This window comes from Oreochromis niloticus, linkage group LG18 (genome assembly GCF_001858045.2).
Source record: "Oreochromis niloticus isolate F11D_XX linkage group LG18, O_niloticus_UMD_NMBU, whole genome shotgun sequence".
Lineage (NCBI taxonomy): Eukaryota > Metazoa > Chordata > Actinopteri > Cichliformes > Cichlidae > Oreochromis > Oreochromis niloticus.
Genome location: NC_031982.2, coordinates 9,591,767 through 9,612,336, shown reverse-complemented (window position 1 = coordinate 9,612,336; position 20,570 = coordinate 9,591,767). Strand labels below are relative to the sequence as shown.

General features: G+C 42.3%; 1 protein-coding gene across 3 annotated transcripts; it reads left to right on the top strand.

Annotated features, from left to right (window-relative positions):
- The first annotated feature begins 417 nt into the window (after window positions 1–417).
- LOC100707385 (BMP/retinoic acid-inducible neural-specific protein 3) lies at window positions 418–20,113 on the top strand. Of its 3 annotated transcripts, none has more exons than XM_019348431.2 (8): window positions 418–1,409; window positions 1,528–1,874; window positions 5,441–5,643; window positions 8,114–8,331; window positions 11,699–11,804; window positions 14,336–14,572; window positions 16,181–16,403; window positions 18,825–20,113. In XM_019348431.2, the coding sequence occupies exons 2-8, from the start codon at window positions 1,612–1,614 to the stop codon at window positions 19,957–19,959; spliced, it is 2,385 nt and encodes a 794-aa protein (XP_019203976.1). In that variant the 5' UTR covers window positions 418–1,409; window positions 1,528–1,611; the 3' UTR covers window positions 19,960–20,113. The 3 variants fall into 3 exon arrangements, with proteins under 3 accessions (XP_019203976.1, XP_003453348.1, XP_019203978.1); XM_003453300.5 differs by having other exon boundaries at window positions 419–1,409; window positions 1,580–1,874; XM_019348433.2 differs by lacking the exon at window positions 418–1,409 and adding an exon at window positions 1,975–2,095 and having other exon boundaries at window positions 1,745–1,874.
- The last annotated feature ends 457 nt before the right edge of the window (window positions 20,114–20,570 follow it).

The following is a 20,570-nucleotide window of genomic DNA, read 5'->3' as shown; positions in this document are numbered from 1 at the left end:
CAAAGAAAGTTGGAAATATGATATATATCTGGTCTGTACATAGTAAACAGCAATTCAGAAACATGCACGCTTTATTGTATTTTTATTTTTAAGGTAGAAATGAAAATGTCAGACTACTTCCCAGCACTGTATGAGTACCACTTTGTGCTACACACGCACAGTGTTTGCTCCACCCTAAAGGTGACCGGATCCCCCGAAAAAGGGGAGGATCCAAAGCTCCATATGCCCCATAAAAGAAAAACCATCATTTAAAAAAACTCTCACGTTCATTCGCAAATGGTTTGAGCATTCAAAATATAATTATTTTCCAAGCCACAGGTCGAACATTTCCTTTGCTTCGTCTGGAAATGAAACATCCACTTTTGTTGGAGAAGCTGTTTTTTTTTTATTTTATTTTTTTCTAAATTATGATGCTTGGTGTGGAATAGCGAGTGTACCCCTGAACCTGAATCACACAACCCGAGAAACCTGCTCCCCGATAATAGCCTGTAATTATTCTCCCCGGCAAATCCAGCAACGTGCAAGTGTGTGTGCCATTTAGTCATGCAAGCTGCAGGCCCTGAAGCTGTGGCACAGGACGAGTGGGGGGGGGGAGAAAAAAGAAACACCGCGAGATAATTAGCCTATTATCAGACTCCGTTAAAGACCTTTAATGGGCAATATTCACCCAGGGAGAGACAAGCTGTGATGGGAAATAATAATGAATAAAGTGAAGATAATGGTGAGTGATGGATGCAGTCCTGATGCATCATCACTCCACTCATCTCCCAACTTGAGTACACTCAGTGATCATACTGTATATATTACCCTGCCAGCCTCATCATGATGCACTTGCTCGCCCTCTTGCTATCTCTCCTGGAAAAAAAAATAGGGAAGAAAAGGTCTCTTTGTTGAAGCAGGCACTCATTCATCCACCAGCTCACACAGAGCAAAGAGGAGATATAAGCGCCTATAGCGTCTGTCAAGATTTATTTTTTCTTTTAAATCTTTTTAAACTGACAATTTAGGGATCAAACAGAGCTACATGGTGTCCCACTCTCTCTGTTTAAATCTGCCCTTTCCCCCCCCCTGTTCAACCTCTGGAACTATCTATGACCGCACGGACGTCCTCGCAATGAACTCCGCCGTCTCACCGCCTCCGCCGCTTCAACTTCTCACCGAGGAGCGGACGGATGCGCGGATGCTGGAGCAACATCTTCCGAAATAAAAAAAAAAAAGAAAAGAGAGAGAAAAAGTTGGGCGGGAGCAGAAAAATACCCAAGTTGGAGTAGCTCTCTGTGAAGAGAGGACACATTACGAATTCATTCATTGTGTCGGATCGCTGATTCGGAGAGCTTTTATTCTTGGCTGTGGCGAGATCGCAGGAGTTCATCTTCGGGCGCATCCTTTTGGTTCTTATTGCAAATCAGGTGAGTGTGTCTTCAGCAGAAGGAGGAGAAGAAGAAAAAACGTTTAATTGCTATTATTTCTTGTACATTAACTCTGAGATATCACTGCTTTGAAATAAATTTTCCGACAAACCTCCAGATCAGCGTGACGCGCTACTTTTCAGCCCTGATTATCTGTCCTCTCCTCTCAGTCTGGAGAGAATGAGGTGTCGCTGGGTGAAGCATGAGCTGTCAGAGAATCAGTCATAAGCGGCTGTCTCTGCTATGGGAGGGGGCAGCTCTCAGCCTCTGGCTCTGCTGGTGCTGCTGCTGGACCTCCAGGGCTGCCACCGCCACTGGAGCCGCAGCCGCCGGACGAGGCGACGGCTCCCCCGGCTCCCTGGGCTGGCTGCTGTCGGATAAGGGCCCCTTCCAGCAGTCCCTGGAGTACACAGAGGCTGCGGAGAGGTACCAGCAGGGCTTCAGCACCAGATACAAGATCTATAGGTGAGATGTGTGTGTGTTTAACGCGTGTGTAATGTTTTGTGTGTGAGAGAGTTTCAGGTGTGGATTATAAGTAGGCTACTTGCCATTTTTTTCATTCCAGACGTGCTACTGGATAATTTTACTGATGAGCAATTTCAGCAAGAGAGCAACTTATCAGTGACAGCAGCTGCTGTAGTGTGTGTGGAATGTAATCCTGCACACTCTCAGGATTGCTCTCACAGGTACCGCACCTGCACCAAATTAGTTGCAAGCTGATGAGCAAATCAGAAGAACTGCTGTAAGCATGCAGAGGGCCCTTTGCTGCTGAAAGCTCATCTGTCATCTGAATAACAGCAGACATTTATTCCTTTCTTGTGCTTTGTTTCTTTATTATCTTCTTCTTTTTAACCTGGTGCTTTTTGCTGTTGCTGGTGTTTCTAAATGACCCCTGCAGCAAGAGTTAATGCCATGGATTGTGTGTGTGGACAGTCGAGCTTCATCCCTTCAGTGACTTCCTGCAGTACCTGCCAGCTGCACTTTGCTGCCTTTCCAGAAACTTTTCCTAAAGCAATATATTTCTGCTCTGATTTAACTTTTAGGTATTTATCGATCATTCCCTTTATGGCTCGGGGGTTTGAGTTGCAGACGTGCAGTAAAAAGGTCTGAATTATATTTTGTGTTTATAATTCGTGTGGGGAGCCCATGTGTGTTGATATTTTGTCACTGTCCCCGCAGTCCTGCGGGGTCGGTTTGAGGAGAAAGTTTCATTTCTGTGGCAAAAAGAAGAAGAAAATCGCCAAGGGTTTAGCAAAGTGAAAGAAAGACTTTGTGTGCATCTTTAGCGGTGCTATAAATCAATCGCTCCATTATCTTTTCCCAGAAATCTTTAAGACTCTGGTGTTTATCTTGTCGTGACACCTGTGTTTTTTCAATGGACCCGGTGTGACAATGTCCCAAGAGTCCTCTGACTTGAGCCTCCTTGTTTCCAATAATTAGTGGAAATCATTAAAAAAGTATCCAAGAAGCAGACAGCTTGGACTGGAAAGGCACTCATCACTGGTAATGGCTGGCTGACATCTCACCTCTTAAGGGTCTTTCACCCTACAGCAGTCAGCCCTGTATCCTCTCAGATGCCTTGCTCACATTTTTTAAGCCAAAGGCTGGTTTTAGGATTAGGGATTAAGGATTTTAAGGATGACTCTAACTGAGATAAAAACCTGCTGTAACAAGATGATAACTGACAGGAGAGTCTTTTTAAAGCAGTTTTCATCCTCTCTGCCTAATGTGACTTATTTAATGGTTTAGAGATAAGGGAGGGCATATAATAAACTGTGGGAACACTGAAGGCCTTTTTTTCAGAAAAATGTATAATAACTGTATTTTATGCACTTCCTTCAATGCTGTAGACACTTCATATTTTCTATATGTGTGCTGTGTTAAAGTGCCAGGGATTTAAATTGCAGTTCTGCTCTGACCTCTGTAATAGCTGCACGCCATAGTAAAGCTCACGTGGCTGTCAGTCATGTGGAAGCAAAGCATGCAATTAAGCTGTCAGCTAGCTCCCCCCATACAGCTGCACCTGTATAGTTTCAACCCCCCCACCCCCTCAATAAAGTGTTTTCATCACTTTCTGATTGCTTTCTATGCGTACAGTAAGCCTCCACGTTTACATAAGCCAGCCCATTCCTATAGCGCTCTGTTTTTCCACCTGTGCATGCTGATGGAGTAGCTGTAGGCTAACCCTGGGCTAGATCTGCAACATCCATCTGTCCACCAGAGACAGACACTCATCCTGTCCCTTGTTACGATGATTGGCCGTAATGACACACTCCACACAGTCACGGTTCCCCCAATTATTTCTTTGCCGATCATTTTTCTCATGGCAGTGATTTGATGACCTCCCAGAAGGAGAGGGAGGTACACAGAGCAGCAGGCAAGCACCGTGGGAGAGGTGGATGTTAACTGACGCTGCAGAGGGAGGGGCTGTGGGGAATGGAGAGCGAGGGTTTGTGAGTATCTAGAGTTCAGCGAGGCTCGTGTCTAAAGGGCACGGGGTGACAAATCATGGCAGCTGATGTCGTGGGGCTTTATTTTCTTTCTTTCTTTCTTTTTTGCACCTTTCCTAATGCTGTGGGGGTTGCCACTTTGGAACCCAACGAGTTTTGTTGTACCCAGGCTCAGGTTACTCAAAGCTGACATCAGTCAACCGTAACAGTGATTCTCAACCTGGTGCACTTATACACGGGGGAGGGGGGTATCCACACGTTTGATTTTCGGAGGAACATGAGGATAAATCTGTGCTGCATTACTCTTACATTTGAACCAGAGTGATCTACAAGCTTTTAAGATTTAACAAATAGGCAGGTTGAAAAGCTTTCTATTCATATTTTTATTTTTTTGTCAGCCTAGTCTATTATTTTTTACTTTATAATGGTTCTGAGAATGAGCGCTGGTAATCTGTTGAGATCAGTGATATATTTGCACTCCAAATATATTTGTTGTACCGCCAGCAACTTATGTCCAAAGATTAAGACAAATGTGCACACTATGTCTTGTTTTTTAAATCCGCTAACAGTCTGCTGTCGACAGCCTAAGGCCTCGGGTTGCCATTAAAAAACCCCCCAGAAAAATAAACCCTCTTGCTTGGATTAAAAGTGCATGAAAACTAGTTAGCAAGTTGGCAGAGCTCTAACAGAGCGGTGCTCTATTAAAGTGCTGATTCCAATGGTTAAATCATAGCTGCTAAACCCAGTGCTAGTAGCAGAACAGATTGTTGCAGTATTGCAACAATCTATATAATGCATCCACTCTTATATAATAAATACTGTTACATGAGTATCAAATGAGAGCATTTAAGGCCAAACAAAGAAGAAAGAAACCGTTGTCTTATATAACATCCTTTTTTACAATTCCCAGGTAAAAATCTGACAGTCGATAAACATTCAATCACTACTTGCCGTATAATCCCTTAAGTAAAAAAAATACAAAAAAGGTTTTTCAGGGTAGTTTCTTGTACATCAGAGGCATATTGTTAAGCTCCACAGAGGATGGGTGGCTGTAGCTCAGGTGGCAGAGCAGGTCAGCCACTAATCAGAAGGTCGGTGGTTCGATCCCAGGCTGCATCCTGGCTGCATGCCAAATATCCTTGGGCAAGATACTAACCCCATGTTTGCCTACTGGTGGTGGTCAGAGGGCCCGGTGGCGCCTGTGTCTGGCAGCCTCGCCTCTGTCAGTGCGCCCCAGGGCAGCTGTGGCTACAATGTAGCTTGCTATCGCCAGTGTGTGAATGGGTGAATGACTGAATGTAGTGTAAAGCGCTTTGGGGTCCTATGGACTAGAAAAGCGCTATACAAATGCAGGCCATTTACCATTACAGCTTCATCGCTTGGCGTTACTGCTTCCTCTGTGTCCACCATGTATGTGAGCCATAAGTATACAGCAGCGTGTGCCTCAGTGAGGGTAACACACGTTCAAATATTGCTTTCCTCTCAACGCAGCTTGTTAAATAGCAGCCCGGGGCCTTACACACAATTAAAGGCCTTAACAGAGTGAGCAAACCTGTGTGTGTGTGTGTGTGGTGTTTCTAGGGAATTTGGTCGATGGAAGGTGAACAGCCTGGCTGTGGAGAAGCTGGACAATTTTGGTGGCGGCAGCGGTTTGGCTCTGCCCCTCGACCCCGACTTTGTGCACGCCATCCGACAGCTGGGGAGGAGACCGACCCTTCAGATGATTACAGAGAGTCTAATCAAGAAATACGGCACCCACTTTCTCCTCTCTGCCACTCTGGGAGGTACAGTAGGGTAGTCAGAGCTTCAAAGCGAGCCTGATCCACATAGCCTCTAATGTGATTTTTGTTCATTTTTTTTTCTAGCATATGGGGCACTGATTTTTTACTGTCTGCTGCTTTTGAAGCAACAAAGCATGTAATGATTTTTCTGGATCAGTGTTTTTTGGCGTACAAAAAGGAATCAAATCGCCCCGGATTAGCGTAAAACAAGTGATTTGTGGTAGGCGGGAGAACGACAGGTATGATATTTTTGTTTAGCTGTCAAACCGGCACGGCTCTGTGAACAGAGGTTTGTCAGTGTTGTGAAATGCTGTCATTTATAAGCAATTAGTTTTTCTCTTCTTTTCTTAAGCTAACTGCTATCACAGAGCATGCTGTAAATGAACGGCACTGATTTGAGGGAAGTATTTGGCTAAAAAACAGTGTTTATGCCCCCAAATACAGCAACTGGTCGAAAACCAACACTGGCCATGCACTCTGTCTGTTGGTATCCCCAAAATTATTAGAAATTCGTCATGAAACCCACCCACAAAGATGCAATAGTCGCAAAGTGTTGTTGATGTATAACAACGTCACACAAGTCACAATTCCCAGTGCTTCTAGAAGTTCTTGTCAGATAGACTGAAACCCAGTTTATACTGAGCAAATGGTCCTCCTAAAAGGCAATATAGAAGCTTCCTGATAAAATAAACACTATCAACACTTCATATACCAGACGTCTGTTTCACCCAGAGTCACCGTTACCACCTACAAACATCAGCTACATCGCTCAAAAACTGAATGAGTTCAAGTTCAGGTGAACTGTGTTATTAGATTTTTTTTTTGGCAGCACTGTGGTCTGCAGGATGCATTGTCTCAGAGGTCAAAGCGGATAGATGCATCAACAAAATGTGGATCTTCGAAGCATAAGACTGTTTGCTTGTTATTTTTGCAATCATCACATGTAAGAGTTTTGATAACCACCTGGCACAAGGGATGCTGGATCAGTGTGACTCGTTTCATATAACTGTTGCTGTAATGCTCGGCAGAGTTAAGACGATGTCAGCAGACCAAACTGAACGAAAACGATTATTAGCGTTCACCAAAGCAGGGCCAGATCAGAAAACATAAACATGTGAATCAACAGTGCAACAGTTTTGTGTCATTTTGGAAAAAGAGAAACGCTCATCATCTTTCTAGATGATTTTTAAGAGCATAAGATGAGATAAGACGCCACATTTTCACAGGGCTTTTTAGCCACATCTCTTTAATGTCACACATCTTCATAGGTGAGGACAGCTGCCTGGTTGGAAACCAGACATGAGCAGAAACAGAATCAGATGAATGATTGAATATTTTATATGGGGGAGGTGAGGGCAGGTTAAACTGGCGTGGCTCTTCTGAGGCACACATAATCCCATCTGTAGGGAAATGAGAAAGACTAACAGTCTGGCTTATTATAAGGAAAATTTGAGGTATTGATCCTTGTTTGACTGGAACACGTCTGGAGGTGGGCATATTCATATACACTGACAGCGTACTCTCCTTACAGAGGTTCAGCCGCACTGACAGTTTAATTAAATTTAATTCGAAGAGCTTTATTTCCCTGCAAGTTTAAATGCGAATTATCGCAGAAGCTTTCGAATTTACAAAGGTCACGCCGCACGGAGTGATGCTTTTCGAGTGCTAGCGGTGAGGAAACAGTTGGAGAACAGTGCCAATAAAGTAAGTACTGATAAAGTGACTCAGACCTGCTGTGACAGTTAAGGGATGTTGTTAAGGTTCGCTGAAGAGCACCTGCAGCTCCCTTCAAAAGGCACTCATTCCTCATCTGGCTCAAACCTGAGACGCTTTTGAGGGAAAGTAAAAGAATTTATTAATGTCCTCTTGACTCAGTAGTGAATGCAGCTATTTTCAAATCTGTTCTCTGGTGAACATTGTTCAGATAGTATAGGAGAGAAAGACCTGGGAAAATATAACAGGAGGAAGATGAGGTGAGTTGCAGAAAGAAATTAACTACTAGGGTAGGAAGTTAAACGGCATCACAAAAAGACTGCAGTTTTCATTATCAGGGCTGACTTTCCAAAGTGCACGTGAATCTATAAATCTTATACTTAATCAAACGTGTCTTTTTTCTTCTCACTGCTGGTGATTTGACCGTTATATAGAATTCATCTTTAAGAACAGCCCGGTGCTGACCTGGGATCTGATTTGTTTTCCAAGTCATTTTTTCTGTCGTAATTAAAATAATTGAAATAATTAAGGAAATTTGATTAACGATTGTGAGTAAGCTCTCTTTATTCACGAGGAGTTTAATAGATGCAGAGACCTTGCCTGTGCCTTTTCCTCTAATCATCCAAACCATCAGTTCCCCCACAGTACTTAATGACTACTGTGCTTTTCTATCTAGTCTGAAAAGATACTAATGAAAGGTGATTAGTGGCGTTCTGCTGGAGCTAATGAACCTCTCATCCCTCTGCCTAACTGTTACCAGGGGAGGAGTCTTTGACAATATTTGTGGACAAAAGGAAGCTCAGCCAGGAGTCTTCACCCTCCGGGGGCGAGGGCAGCCGAGGCAGCAACAGGAACTCAAATACTACAGGGACCGTGACCCTGGAAACTCTCCACCAGCTGGCTGCTTCCTACTTCACAGACAGAGAGAGCACCCTGCGGAGGCTACACCACCTCCAAATTGCATCCACTGCCATACGGGTATGTTGAAGGAGGGAAATTGTAAATACAGCAGCAATCTGCTGGGAAATGAAACGCCAGACATTCACTGCCTGAAGGTAGCCGTGTTGTTCTCCTGCCTTGCGGTTTGTTAGCCTCAAGCATTTGCATGAGGGAAAGCCTGATATGACGCTTGGAGTCGGGCTGGGTGGGTTTTTGGTTTCTGTTAAACTGAACGTGGCTTCGGGGAATGACTTTGGGGAGAAAGAAAATAACTTCTGTCTTCGTCGCCTGGCTTAAATTGACCCAGCATGGGTCAATATGGACCAGTGAAATATTGGGTTATTTTTAAGGCAGTGTTTCTTTTCTTTAGTTTCCTTTTAAGTTACAGTATCCATGTAACCCCGTGTTGTAGTAGTTCCACTTTGACCCAGTCATTTTTAGCATATGCTTACACACCTACATGATCTTAGATATGCTGAATACAAACAAACACACTGAAAAAGTTTGGAGTCTCTCTAAAATGAAAAAAAAAAACAAAAAACAGAATGCTATGATATGATATGCAAATCTCTTAAACCCACATTTTATTCATGATAGAACATTGGAAACATGTCAGATGTTTAAATTGAGAAAAATGTATCATTTTAAGAAAAATATTAGCTCATTATGAATGCCAGATGTTTTCAGCTGGTGAGAGGTCTGGACTGCAGGTAGGCCAGTTCAGGACCTGGAATCTTCTACTGTGATGCCATGCTGTTGTAACTAATGCAGTATGCGGTTTAGCATTGTCTTGCTGAAATATGTAAGGCCTTCCCTGAAAAAGACATCATCTGGGTGGGAGCATATGTTGTTCTAAAACTAGCATATACCTTTTAAACACTGATGGCACCTTTCCGGATGTGCAAGCCCTCTCCTCTTCAGTGATGATGTGGCATCCATGTTTTCCAAATAGAATTTCCTGTGTTGAGTCGTCTGACTACACAGGTCGTGGCAGACGGCCGCCCCTCCCTGAGCCAGGCTCTACTGGAGATTTCTTCCTGTTAAAAGGGAGTTCGTCCTTTCCATCGCCAAAGCACTTCTTCATAGGGGGTCATATGATTGTTGGTGTTTTCTCTGTTTCCTTTGTATAATTGTAGGGTTTTTACTTTACAGTATAAAGCACCTTGAGGCAACTGTTATTGTGTTTTGGCGCTATATAAATAAAATTGAATTGAATTGAATACATGATGGCTACATTTCTGGATTGTGTTCTCATGTGGTGTCTTTGACTGATGGAGCTTTAACCTGCATTTGTGGATGGCACAGTGAACTGTGTTCACAGACAATGTTTCCTTGAATCGTTCCTGAGCCCATGCAGTGATTTCCATGGCAAAATCAGGCCTGTTGTTAGTGCAGTGCAGCCTGCAGACCTAAAGATTACAGGTATCCAATACTGATTTCGGGCCTTGTTTCTTGCACACAGATTTCTCCAGATTCTCTGAATCACTTGATGTCATTATGTACTATGTTGCTAAAATCTTAGAAAACAAGTTACAATTTGTTGTACATGTACAGTGACAACAAAGGGCTATTCTATTCTGTTCTATTCTATTCTATTCTATTCTATTCTATTCTATTCTATTCTCAACAACAGAATAACCTACCTACTTAGTTTTTGATCACTTTCCTTGCTGCTGTATTTTAATATATGATAACGATTAAAGGTAAAAATTAAATGGTTAAAATAAATATAATGGAGTTAAATTCACCACAGTTCTATGAAGCATTGTATGAAAGTATGAAATAATATAAAATTAAATATCAACTTGCAGATGTTTCTTAGGATTACTGACACAGTTGCAGAAGAAAGTTTTAATTCAGGACATTTGGCTAACTCAACTTGAAGACAACTTACACTAATAAATCCTTTAATACCAGCTCAGGGACTTTTCTCCCATAACTTATTTAATCAGGTAGGATTAAGAGTGAATGCTTATTTACAGAATTGGCCTGACACTTAGGAGATTCACCTGTTGTGACTGCAGGGTAGCACTAAGTCTTTCAAATTTGTTTTTCCTGTTTTTTTCCCCCCTCACCAGTGGTTTATTATCATGAAAATCTCTCAGCATGCGAGGAAAATGGGAACAGCAGATTTTGAAAAACGAAGCGTCTGACTGTTTATAGCTGACCACCTATAACACCCTAATTAAGTGACTCTTCAAGCAGTATTGCACGAAGCAGGCTTTCTAAGTTACCGCGCACTCTGTGGCAAGCTTTAAAGAGGGGAGCGAAGCGAGGAGCGGTTGTGCGTCCTGTTGTATGAAACACCAATCATCCATTTTATCGTCTGAAGTGGCTATTAGGGTGTGCGCATTAATCAGCCCGAGGGGCAAATGTAGATGCTAAAGTGAGTAGCCACTGATGAAGACAAGTGCCCTCCCAAAATGAGAACGCGTTCCTCTGGTTATGCATCAGCTTGATGGATTAAAGATATCATTCCATTAATATTCAGCCAGGCTGACATAAATTCATTTGCCGTTTTGCAGCAGGTGTGGAGTTTGGGCAGACTGAAGATCAGCGTGAGAGAAAGAGAGGAGAGTAGAAGAAGATGAACACAAGATTTTATGAGATAAATAGCCGTGCATTAAAATCACATATGGTATCAGAGATTCGGTGAGAAATGGGAAGGATTCGAGCAAAAATGGATGCCAGTACAGAGTAAGCTCTGTGTGTGTGTGTGTGTGTGTGTGTGTGTGTGTGTGTGTGTATTGCTATCTTTGTGGGGACCAAAAATTGGAAGTTTACTGTACTTGTGGGGACCAAAATCCTGGTCCCCACAAGTTTGAAGGCATTTTTGAGACTCAAAGTGTGGTTTTAGTGACAGGGTTACAGTTGGGTTAAAGGTTTAGGGTTATGGTTAGGCATTCATTTTTCATGGTTAGGGTTGGGGTAAGGGGCTAGGGAAAGCATTATGTCAATTAGATGTCCCCACAAGATATTAATACCCGACATGCGTGTAGGTGTTTTTGAATTTCTAGCTTTAACATTGAGATTGTTTACTGTTAGAGATGCAGAGAAGTGAGTCAGTTTAAAGTTTTTCAGTCAGAGGGAAGTTGATTTCTTCTCTCACATCAGAACAAATTATTCTGTTTGAGGAGAGAAAGCTTTCTAATTGAAGACCTTTTCAGTATTACTTCACCGTGACTCATTGAATACCAAGCTCTTTTAAGACATAAAATGCATCTTTGATGAGGCTTTTTATGTTCTTTTGACCTTTCTTTAGAAAAAGAAAATATTAAAGTAATCCATGCAGAACCAAGATTATCAGTTGTTTTCTACCTATTAATGCAGATGGAGGGGTGAAAACGGGGGCGACGGCTGACAGAGCGAGCGCTCATACCACTGTTTTCTCTTCATGTGCTTCCAGGTGACTGAAACAAGAACCGGGCCGCTCGGATGCAGCAACTATGACAATCTGGACACAGTCAGCTCCGTGCTGGTTCACAGTCCTGAAAACAAGATTCAGCTGCAGGGTAAATTTTAACCTTAAGATTGATCTGGGAGCCAGTAGTTCATCTGCAGAGCACGTTCTTTTGGCTCAATAAAATTTGAGCGGGCTTTGGCTACATGTAGGTAAACTGTCTGAAGACTGAAAGAGGGTATTTGCTGAAATGCAGTCACAAAGCTAATTAACCTTTTATTAGCTCAGATAGAATACAAAATATTTACCCGGTTATCTCTAATCTTGCATTCCAGTTGGAAAGAACAGAGAAAAAGTCAGCAGAATATCCCAGGGTTCCCCGATTGACTAAATCTAACCATGATAATGACCACCAAGTCCTCCAACTAAATAATCGTATTGGACATTTGTCCCTTCCATTTGATTGAATCCATGTAACGACATGCAGGAATGTTTCCACTTAAAAGGACAGACAAAGTCTAGATGAGCGGGCAGATCATCCAGCAGATCCAGAAGACTGGAATTGAAGTATCATGTGGAAGTGCATTAAATTTCACTTTTATTCAGTGTTTACTTTCATTTTTACTTGCTGTTTGGTTGGGTTTAAGCACCAAAACTAAACTAAAAAACTGAAACACGCTCACTTTCACTGCTTGTGATGGACCGAGCAGTGAAGGAAAGTCAGACACAGGTTGAAGTCCAAAAACAAGGTTTTTTTTAATTAACCCCAAAAACAAACTTGGTTAAATTATACAGAAAAATCTAGATCTTGGGCCCATAAAAGAGGTCAAAGTAACAGAACTCTACTTAAAAGCTGATAACAATACTAACTCAAACAAACTGACCTGCCTAACCAGGTCAAAGGGGAAACTTAAATCAGGCCACATAAACACAAAGGGGTAGAACACAAAAAACCCTAACTGAAACTAACATAACAAATTCCATTTCCCCCCCATGATCCAGAGTTGTGGTATGACCCAATTTGCAGGTCTCATATAGGCTTGCTCCGCCCCTTTTCCATCGCTTAGCTCATCAACCAAGGGAGTGGGAGCAGCTGCAACTGAGGTAACTCAGAACACAAAGAGTAAATCATACACATAATAACAGTGTAAACTAAAATGTGCGCACTTATTTTAGAATACAGTCTTATGCGATTGTACAAGTAAATTAATTCTAAACCAAAACCAATTGTTTATTACCCTCTAAATTAAATCCTATATTTAAAGACATTAAAATGAAAGTGTAGTGTTATGTGTAAGCCTGTATTGTAACTCTGATGTTTGGTAGACATTACCACTGTGTGGCTGTAACTGCAGCCATCGCACTGCTAAACACACGTTAGAAAGCTTCATTGATTCATGATCATTTGAATTTAAAGATGCTGATGCACATTTTGCAGACAGTTAAGGGCTGTCCACAAGCGATTCACTTGTCGTGAATCACTTTATCACTGGTGACTGGTCACTAGTGGAAATTCTAGGCTTCACTCGCCTGGGTAGCCATCTAGGATTAGGCAGAACCTTTGAGTTAGGGTGAAGTCAGAATTTGTGGTCATCACGTGATTCATCTAGACTTCAAATAGTTTGCAGAATAGTTACTTGTGATTAACCCTCATGTTGTCATCGATTTCAAAGTTTTATTTCAGAAAAATATAGTTAAATTGATCAGACTGATCTAAGACTCCATGTTTTTATCCAAAAAAAGGATTTCGGCGCATAAAATAAGTTGTATCAGTCTGCATACAATTTTGCATGTTTTATTCAACATTTGTACTTTTTTGGTGTGCCGGTCAAAAATGACCGATCATTAGAAATGAGACAACAATTAGGTGCCAGTAGTGGAGGTTTTTCCATATAGCCAAGCTTGTTATCGCCTCCCTAAGCTAAGCTAAATAGCTACAGTAGTTATTATTTCAATTATTATTTATTTTTTTATTTATAGCTACTAAATGTTCCTGAGAGATCCATGAAGCTTATTTCCCACACTGTGAAAATTGCTTTAATGCTTAAATGAAGGCTACATCAGCATATCCATCCGTTCTCTTCAGGTTATCCTAATCAGGGTAGCGGGGGTGCTAGAGCCTATCCCGTTCCAGGTGTACCCCGCCTCTCGCCCCGGATACATATGATGCAAGGCTGCATCAACATAACCATTAAAAAAAAACATTCACATATTTGTTCATTCCAACTTCCTTCCTGCAATCTGCAATAATCTACTGTTTAATACTAAAGATATAAATCTTTGAAAATACAGAACTACTTTATTATTTTTTTGTAATTTTTTTTATTTTTCCTTTCCTGTAGTAAGTAAATGTCTGAAAAGGCTGAGTCAAACAGGCGTAAATAAGCTAGTCTCTTTCTAGAGGACTGCTTTAAATGGTGGATTAATACATGTTTGTTTATCTTGGAAGTACAGCACAGGATTATGTATGTAAGATTAATCATTTTTAGACAACAGTAAACAGCAACTAACAAGATGTGTTCAAATGTTTTCACTTTTGCTACACAGACTGCTTTTTCTATGAGGATGAATCAGCCTCTCTTTCACATGTTTAATAGTTTATTCATTTTTTCCCTCATGTGTCTCGTCTGTGGTGCTCCGCAGGGCTGCAGGTCATCCTTCCAGGCTATTTGCGGAGCCGCTTCGTTCAGGCAGCGCTCAACTACGTTGGCTGCAAATCTGAAGGCCAGTTTGTTTGCCAGAACAGTGACTGCTGGTGTGACTGCAGCGTGGACTTCCCACAGTGTAACTGTCCTCGCTCTGACCTGGCCACTCTGGAAAACAACCTGCTGCGCATCAGAGACGCCTGGAGGCTGACCTACAAGGAGTTTGAGGAATCTGGTGAGTAAGAAATTAATTCACTATGACCCTTCAAAATGGGACTTGAAAATGTCAGCTTGAAAAGTGCTTTCACAAAAAAAAAAAAAAAGAAAAAAAAGAAAACACACGGGTGGAACAGTGGCTTTTAAAATCCTCCTCAAAAGTACGTGCTTTGGGACTAAGGTCATTTTTTTTTCCTCAAGAACAAAACACTTTAAAGTTTAGTCTTAGAACTAAAACAAAAGTCTTGTTTTATGTTCAGAATGCTTTCTTAGCTGTCAAACTCTGGCAGTTGCCAGACTTCAAATCAAGAGAGCTGTCAGTCATTGTGTCAAATCAAATGACGGCTTTGATGCTCTCAAGTTGCTCAGGGCTGCTCTTAGTGATTTTTCTTTTAAATCCATCTGTTCTCATCAAAGTGCTGTGAACATAAAAACATGTACAGGAAATATCAAACATGATTTTTATTTTTTTAGTCTAGGAATAGTCGCACAAGCGACCCCCTAAATCCACTACATGTTGTTTTAACACAAAAAACAAGATATTATTTGACCTGCAGAGGCCTTTAAAACAGATACTAATACTTTTAGACAGAGCCAGGCTGATTGTTTCCTATTAAATTTACTTCATTGTACAATTTTCATAAATTATACCTTTAAAATAATGCCAGTAATTCCCTATGGGGAGACACTCATCCTGCATCCATTTAACTAGACACAATGGGGAAAACAGCCTATAACACCTGAAATCACTGAACTGATTGTTTTGAACAATCATTTTTCTCAGCTCTGTGCACAAAAAACCCCATAAAAAATTATCTACATAAACAAATGAACCAGCTATTGCACAAAACCTGGCCTCTGTCCAAGCACGTAATAATGTGCTATTGCTTTCTTTTTCAGACTGTAATTACCGTAAACACAAAACCATCACAGAGAAAGTTAGCAGCTTTGACTGACATTTACGCTGCAGTTACACAGATATAGATGGGCACAAAATCAACAGCGGCTTTAAAATTAGAGCCCACTGTATCACAGCACAATAGACCGCAGTGCTGTAGGTTATTCAGATGTTTAAAGAAAGTTATAGCGCAGCTTTGTTGCCTGTGATGTCGACACTGAGTGCACTGGGTTTGTGTCTCTTTGTGTATTTGAGATTAGAAAGGGCGTATAAAGAGAATGGCAGAGAGGATCCACTGCTTCGGGTTTTTTTGTACTACTGAGAGGTGACACAGTTCGTGATATAAGTTTCCTCCGGCATCAAAAAATGTCGAAGTTTAATCAGGAACACCGCTCGTTTCCCGTTAACGCGGCAAAATGTCTCCCTTTCATATTAATAATGTCAGAGACAGCAAATTCTCTAATAAGATTTGTAGCCTTAAAGGTATACAGTGACTTATTCTGACAACAGGTGTGACATAGAATATGAAAATCATTTGTTCCCTCCTGAAAAAAAGAGGCATAAAAGATCAAAACACGCCGCGCTTTGCAGCTGTTATTTCTTCTTTTTGGGTTGTTTGATTTTCGGGGACAAACAATGAGGAATGGATGCGGGGTTTTTATAATATTGTCACCCTGCGGTTTATGGCCACAGGCAAAGTTTACTTATTCATGTTCTCCTTCCTACCAGAGGAGTTCCAAAGCTTCGTTGGGAACCTGCCAACCCATTTCGCTGTAAACACATCTGTCGTGGAGCACTTGTGGAGGATGGATGCCAACCTCCTACAGCGATACAGGCAGCTGGAGACCAGTACTAACCAGCTTCTCACCAGAGCGCGCCGCACCGCTAACAAGCTCTTCAGCCTTAGCAAGAGGTGCCGAAAACAACCCAAAACGATCCAGCAGAGGCCCAGGTAAGAAGCAAGCAAGGAACATGAGGGAGGAGTATTTATGCTGCTGCCCATTAAGCCAAGGTGCTCCCCAAAACTTATAATTATGAAAATGATTTATGCACCAGGCGGTGAAAGAAAGCAGCAGAGCGAGACGGTACTTATTAGAAGGCACCTGAGGAAAAGTAGTCGTGGAGTGAGGTGAAAAGTGCTGACAGGAGGGAAGCGGCTTCTCTGTTCCAGCCTCAGAAAGACAAACGGAATCACAGCTGGCCAAACGGCCACGTTTCACTGTCGCCAGGTTCAAACTACATCACAATCAATCCAGCATCTTTAAACCTCTCATGTCATCTCATTTCTTTTCTTTTTTTTTATCAGAACCCGTGGACAGTAATTTAGTTTGCTTATATATAATTCCTATATTTCTTTTTACTGTTACAGCTGCTGTATCAGCAGCACTGCCACTTGGACGGTCTATTGGAGCAGCCCTATCAGAGACCACGTTGGTCATAACTCCAGTCAGATTTATGCGTCTCCCATGAACACTCTGTGTTGATAGCTATTTCTGGCAGGGAAATTAACTAAATGACACGATCCATCAGTGTACTACTCAAACACAGACACTGTCTCCTCAGTCCACAATCCAATTACACTCTTTATCAGACTCCTTCTGCTCGTAAAAAAGAAATTCAATAGTAGTTTAGGATAACCGGGAAGATCATTTTTCTTGGTGTGTGTGTGTGTGCGTCCTCTCATTCAATTTAATTACACTGTTTTCAAAAAGTTAGGAGCAGGATGCTTTTAAAATTTAAATAAAAACACAAGCATTGAAAATCATTAAAAACCTACATTTATCTGAAAATGGTACAAAGGTTTTGGCAAATTAAAAAAAATATTGTCATTGTTCAAATTGAAGCCTGGAAAACTGTCCATGCTTCTGAAACAACATTTCATTGTTTCATTTCTTAATGCTTCAGAAGATCTCGCTTCAGCACACAGACAGTTTTTACTAGCAACTTTAGGAATGGAGTTTGGTATTATCGTGCTAAAATCAGCAAGACAGTCCCTGGAAAAGACGGCTGCATATATCGCTCAGCAGTAATGGCAGTTTCACAGATGTGCAAGTCACCTGTGCCACGATCACCAGTGGACCTCTTCAACTTTTGAACTGTGGGCTCATTAAATGCCAGGTGGTAACTCTCCTTTGTAGCTCATAAGACAGAACTTTGGTAATTTCCATAAAACGTCACAAGATAGGAGGACATCAACCCTTTTCTCTTTTTCACTCGTCTCTGTAGTTTTCCTAATAACTGCATTGATCCTTTGCTCATATCGAGGCTGCTAGCTTGTGGCTGGCTCAGAATTCAACATAGCTTTAGCTTTATCCACTTTGCCTTTGTGTGCTTCTTTGAAATGTTCATGTTCAGCTGTGTGAAGGTGATTTAGGTCACCCACCTCCTCATTGTGTCTTTACCTAATGATGCGTTAGCATGGCTATCTGCTTGCTGCTGTACATGTTGAGCATGAAGGACTAGCCGGTTACCTGTTCAGGATGAAATTGTCCGATTTCTGTCCTTGGTCCCTTGACCTTGTTAATATATGACTTTTATTGCACGGTAGAGTTATTACTTACATACTCTCAACTGGTCATGGCCTCCCTGAGCCTGTTTCTCCTGGAGATGTCTTCAAGCTGAAAGGGAGTTTTTCCTTCCCACTGTTGCCAGGTGCTTGCAAATAAGGGATCATTTGATTATTGGGGTTTTCTCTCTATTATTGTAGAGTCTTTACCTTACATTGAGGTGAATTGAGGCGACTGCTGTTGTGATTTGGTGCTATATAAATAAAATCGAATTGAATTTTGATGCAGTAATGAACTGTGTTCACTGAATCATCTTTAGAGGTTTTCCTCTTTTGATGCCGTCCCCCCCGAAGACCTGAAGATCACAGCCTTTTATTATTGGATTTGTCACTTACTTGCAAAGATTTGTTCAGTTTCACAGAATCTTTTTTAAGACATTATTGATTCTAGATAATAAAATCTCCAAATTCATACTGTGAGACACATAATGGGGCTCTTTGAAAAGCATTCCTATCTGGCTGTATTTCTAAAAGTAGTCTAAACTTGAGATAGAAATAAGAGTAGCAGCATGGGTCTGCACCACAGAATGAGAATTCAGCAAATTACAATATTCATTTTGATCTGATTTTCCGTTATGACTCCAGCTGAGCCCGAGTTTGGCTCAAATTGTTTTTTGCCGCACATCAAAACAACACATTGTTTGTGGAAAGCTGGATTAATCTTCTTAGGCAAAACATTTTCTTTGTTGTATAATCACAAAAACATGAAAAAGATGCAAAGTGACAAAGACAAATGAGTTATTATATAATAGCCAATACAGCAGTATCCCTAAAGCTGTACTGAAACACTTGTTGTCTCTCCTTTAGGCCTCTGCAATTCTGGCTGAGCTATGCTCTCTCCATCTTGTACTGCAGCGAGAACAATCAGGTTGGTGTTTACAGCGATGAGAGCCGCAGCTGCTCCTGCCCCTACAACCATCCACCTTGCCAGGGTCTGATCCCCTGCTCGGTGGGTGACGGTCCCCGCTGTGCCTCATGTTCCACAGAGAACCGAACTCGATGTTCCAGCTGTAACCCCGGCTTCACGCTTACCCAGGGAGTATGCCGGTCAGCCGTGCCTGACCCCACCGACCCCTATCTGGGCTTGGAGAGTGACAGAGATCTGCAGGATCTGGAGCTGCGCTACCTGCTCCAGCGGCGTGACCCGCGCATCGCCCTGCATGCTGTGTTTGTGAGCAACGACGTGCGTGTAAACACTTGGTTTGATCCCTCGTGGAGGAAAAGAATGCTGCTCACGCTCAAGAGCAACCGGGTCAAGTCCAACCGTGTTCATATGCTCCTCGGACTCACTCTACAATTTTGCCTCACCAGAAACAGCACTCTTGAGCCAGCACTGTCGCTGTTTGTGAATCCCTTTGGGGGCAGCCATTCGGAGAGCTGGACCATGCCGGTAGGTCAGCACGGATACCCCGACTGGGAGCGGACCAAGCTGGATATCCCCTTGGACTGCTATAATTGGACGTTGACTCTAGGAAACAGATGGAAGAGCTTTTTTGAGACGGTTCATTTCTACCTGAGGAGTAATATCAGGGACCCTGTGGGAGTGACAGGAGGAAACAGGAACATGACACTGTACTATGAGCCTCTGGAGGAAGTGGAGCCTTCCAACAACATCGGCTACATGAAGGTGAACAGCATGCAGCTTTTCGGTTACAGCGTGCACTTTGACCCCGAGGCGATCCAGGACTTGATTCTGCAGATAGACTACCCGTACACTCAGGGATCGCAGGACTCGGCCCTGCTGCAGCTGGTGGAGCTGCGCTACAGGGTCAACCGCCTCTCACCTCCAGGGGCCCCTCACGTGGATCTGTTCGCCTGCCTGCTCCGCCACAGACTCAAACTGTCCAGTGCCGACGTGACCAGGATACTCACTGCCCTGCAAACTTTCAGTGCCAGACAACCAAACTATATGGAGTACGAGGCAAATAAACTGTGTAGTTAAGCGCCTCCATTTGATGTTTTGTACTATTTCCTTGCCACAAAACAGGCCTGTATCCATTGTCAGCTGGATCAGTTTACATCAAGTGTGTGGTTTGTTGTCCAAGACTGTGCTGTACATACACAATGTGCAATTAAAATCAGTGTTTTTACAAAAATTTTGGTGTAGTTTTATGGATTTAAAGCACCTGAAAATTGCTTAAGAAAGGAGAAAATCGGCAATACAGTCTTAATTATTTAGCGCTGATAGTTTGACAGTCAAATACTGTGCTATCACAACATTTACATTTGAGTCTCCTTTTGCACAAAATCAGAAATGTCCTCAGTCTTCCTAGCTCGTCTTATAGTTTTCAGCTCAATCCCACTGGAGAGTGTGCGCTGTGTTGTTTTTGCCCATCTGGAGCCTCAGAACACAAGGTCTCCATTCTCCATTCAGGGAACAGCGTTAGCACAGATTACTAAGTATATAGTGAAAGAAGGGGGAGGCTGGGAGTAGCCTTCCTCTGTTTCTCTGCTGTCCCCATACGCCATTCACAGTTACTGTGATGGATGAGCCAGGGTGCCGCAGAGACATGCCCAGCATCAAACAACAGTAAGCAAGGTGTCAGCGACAAG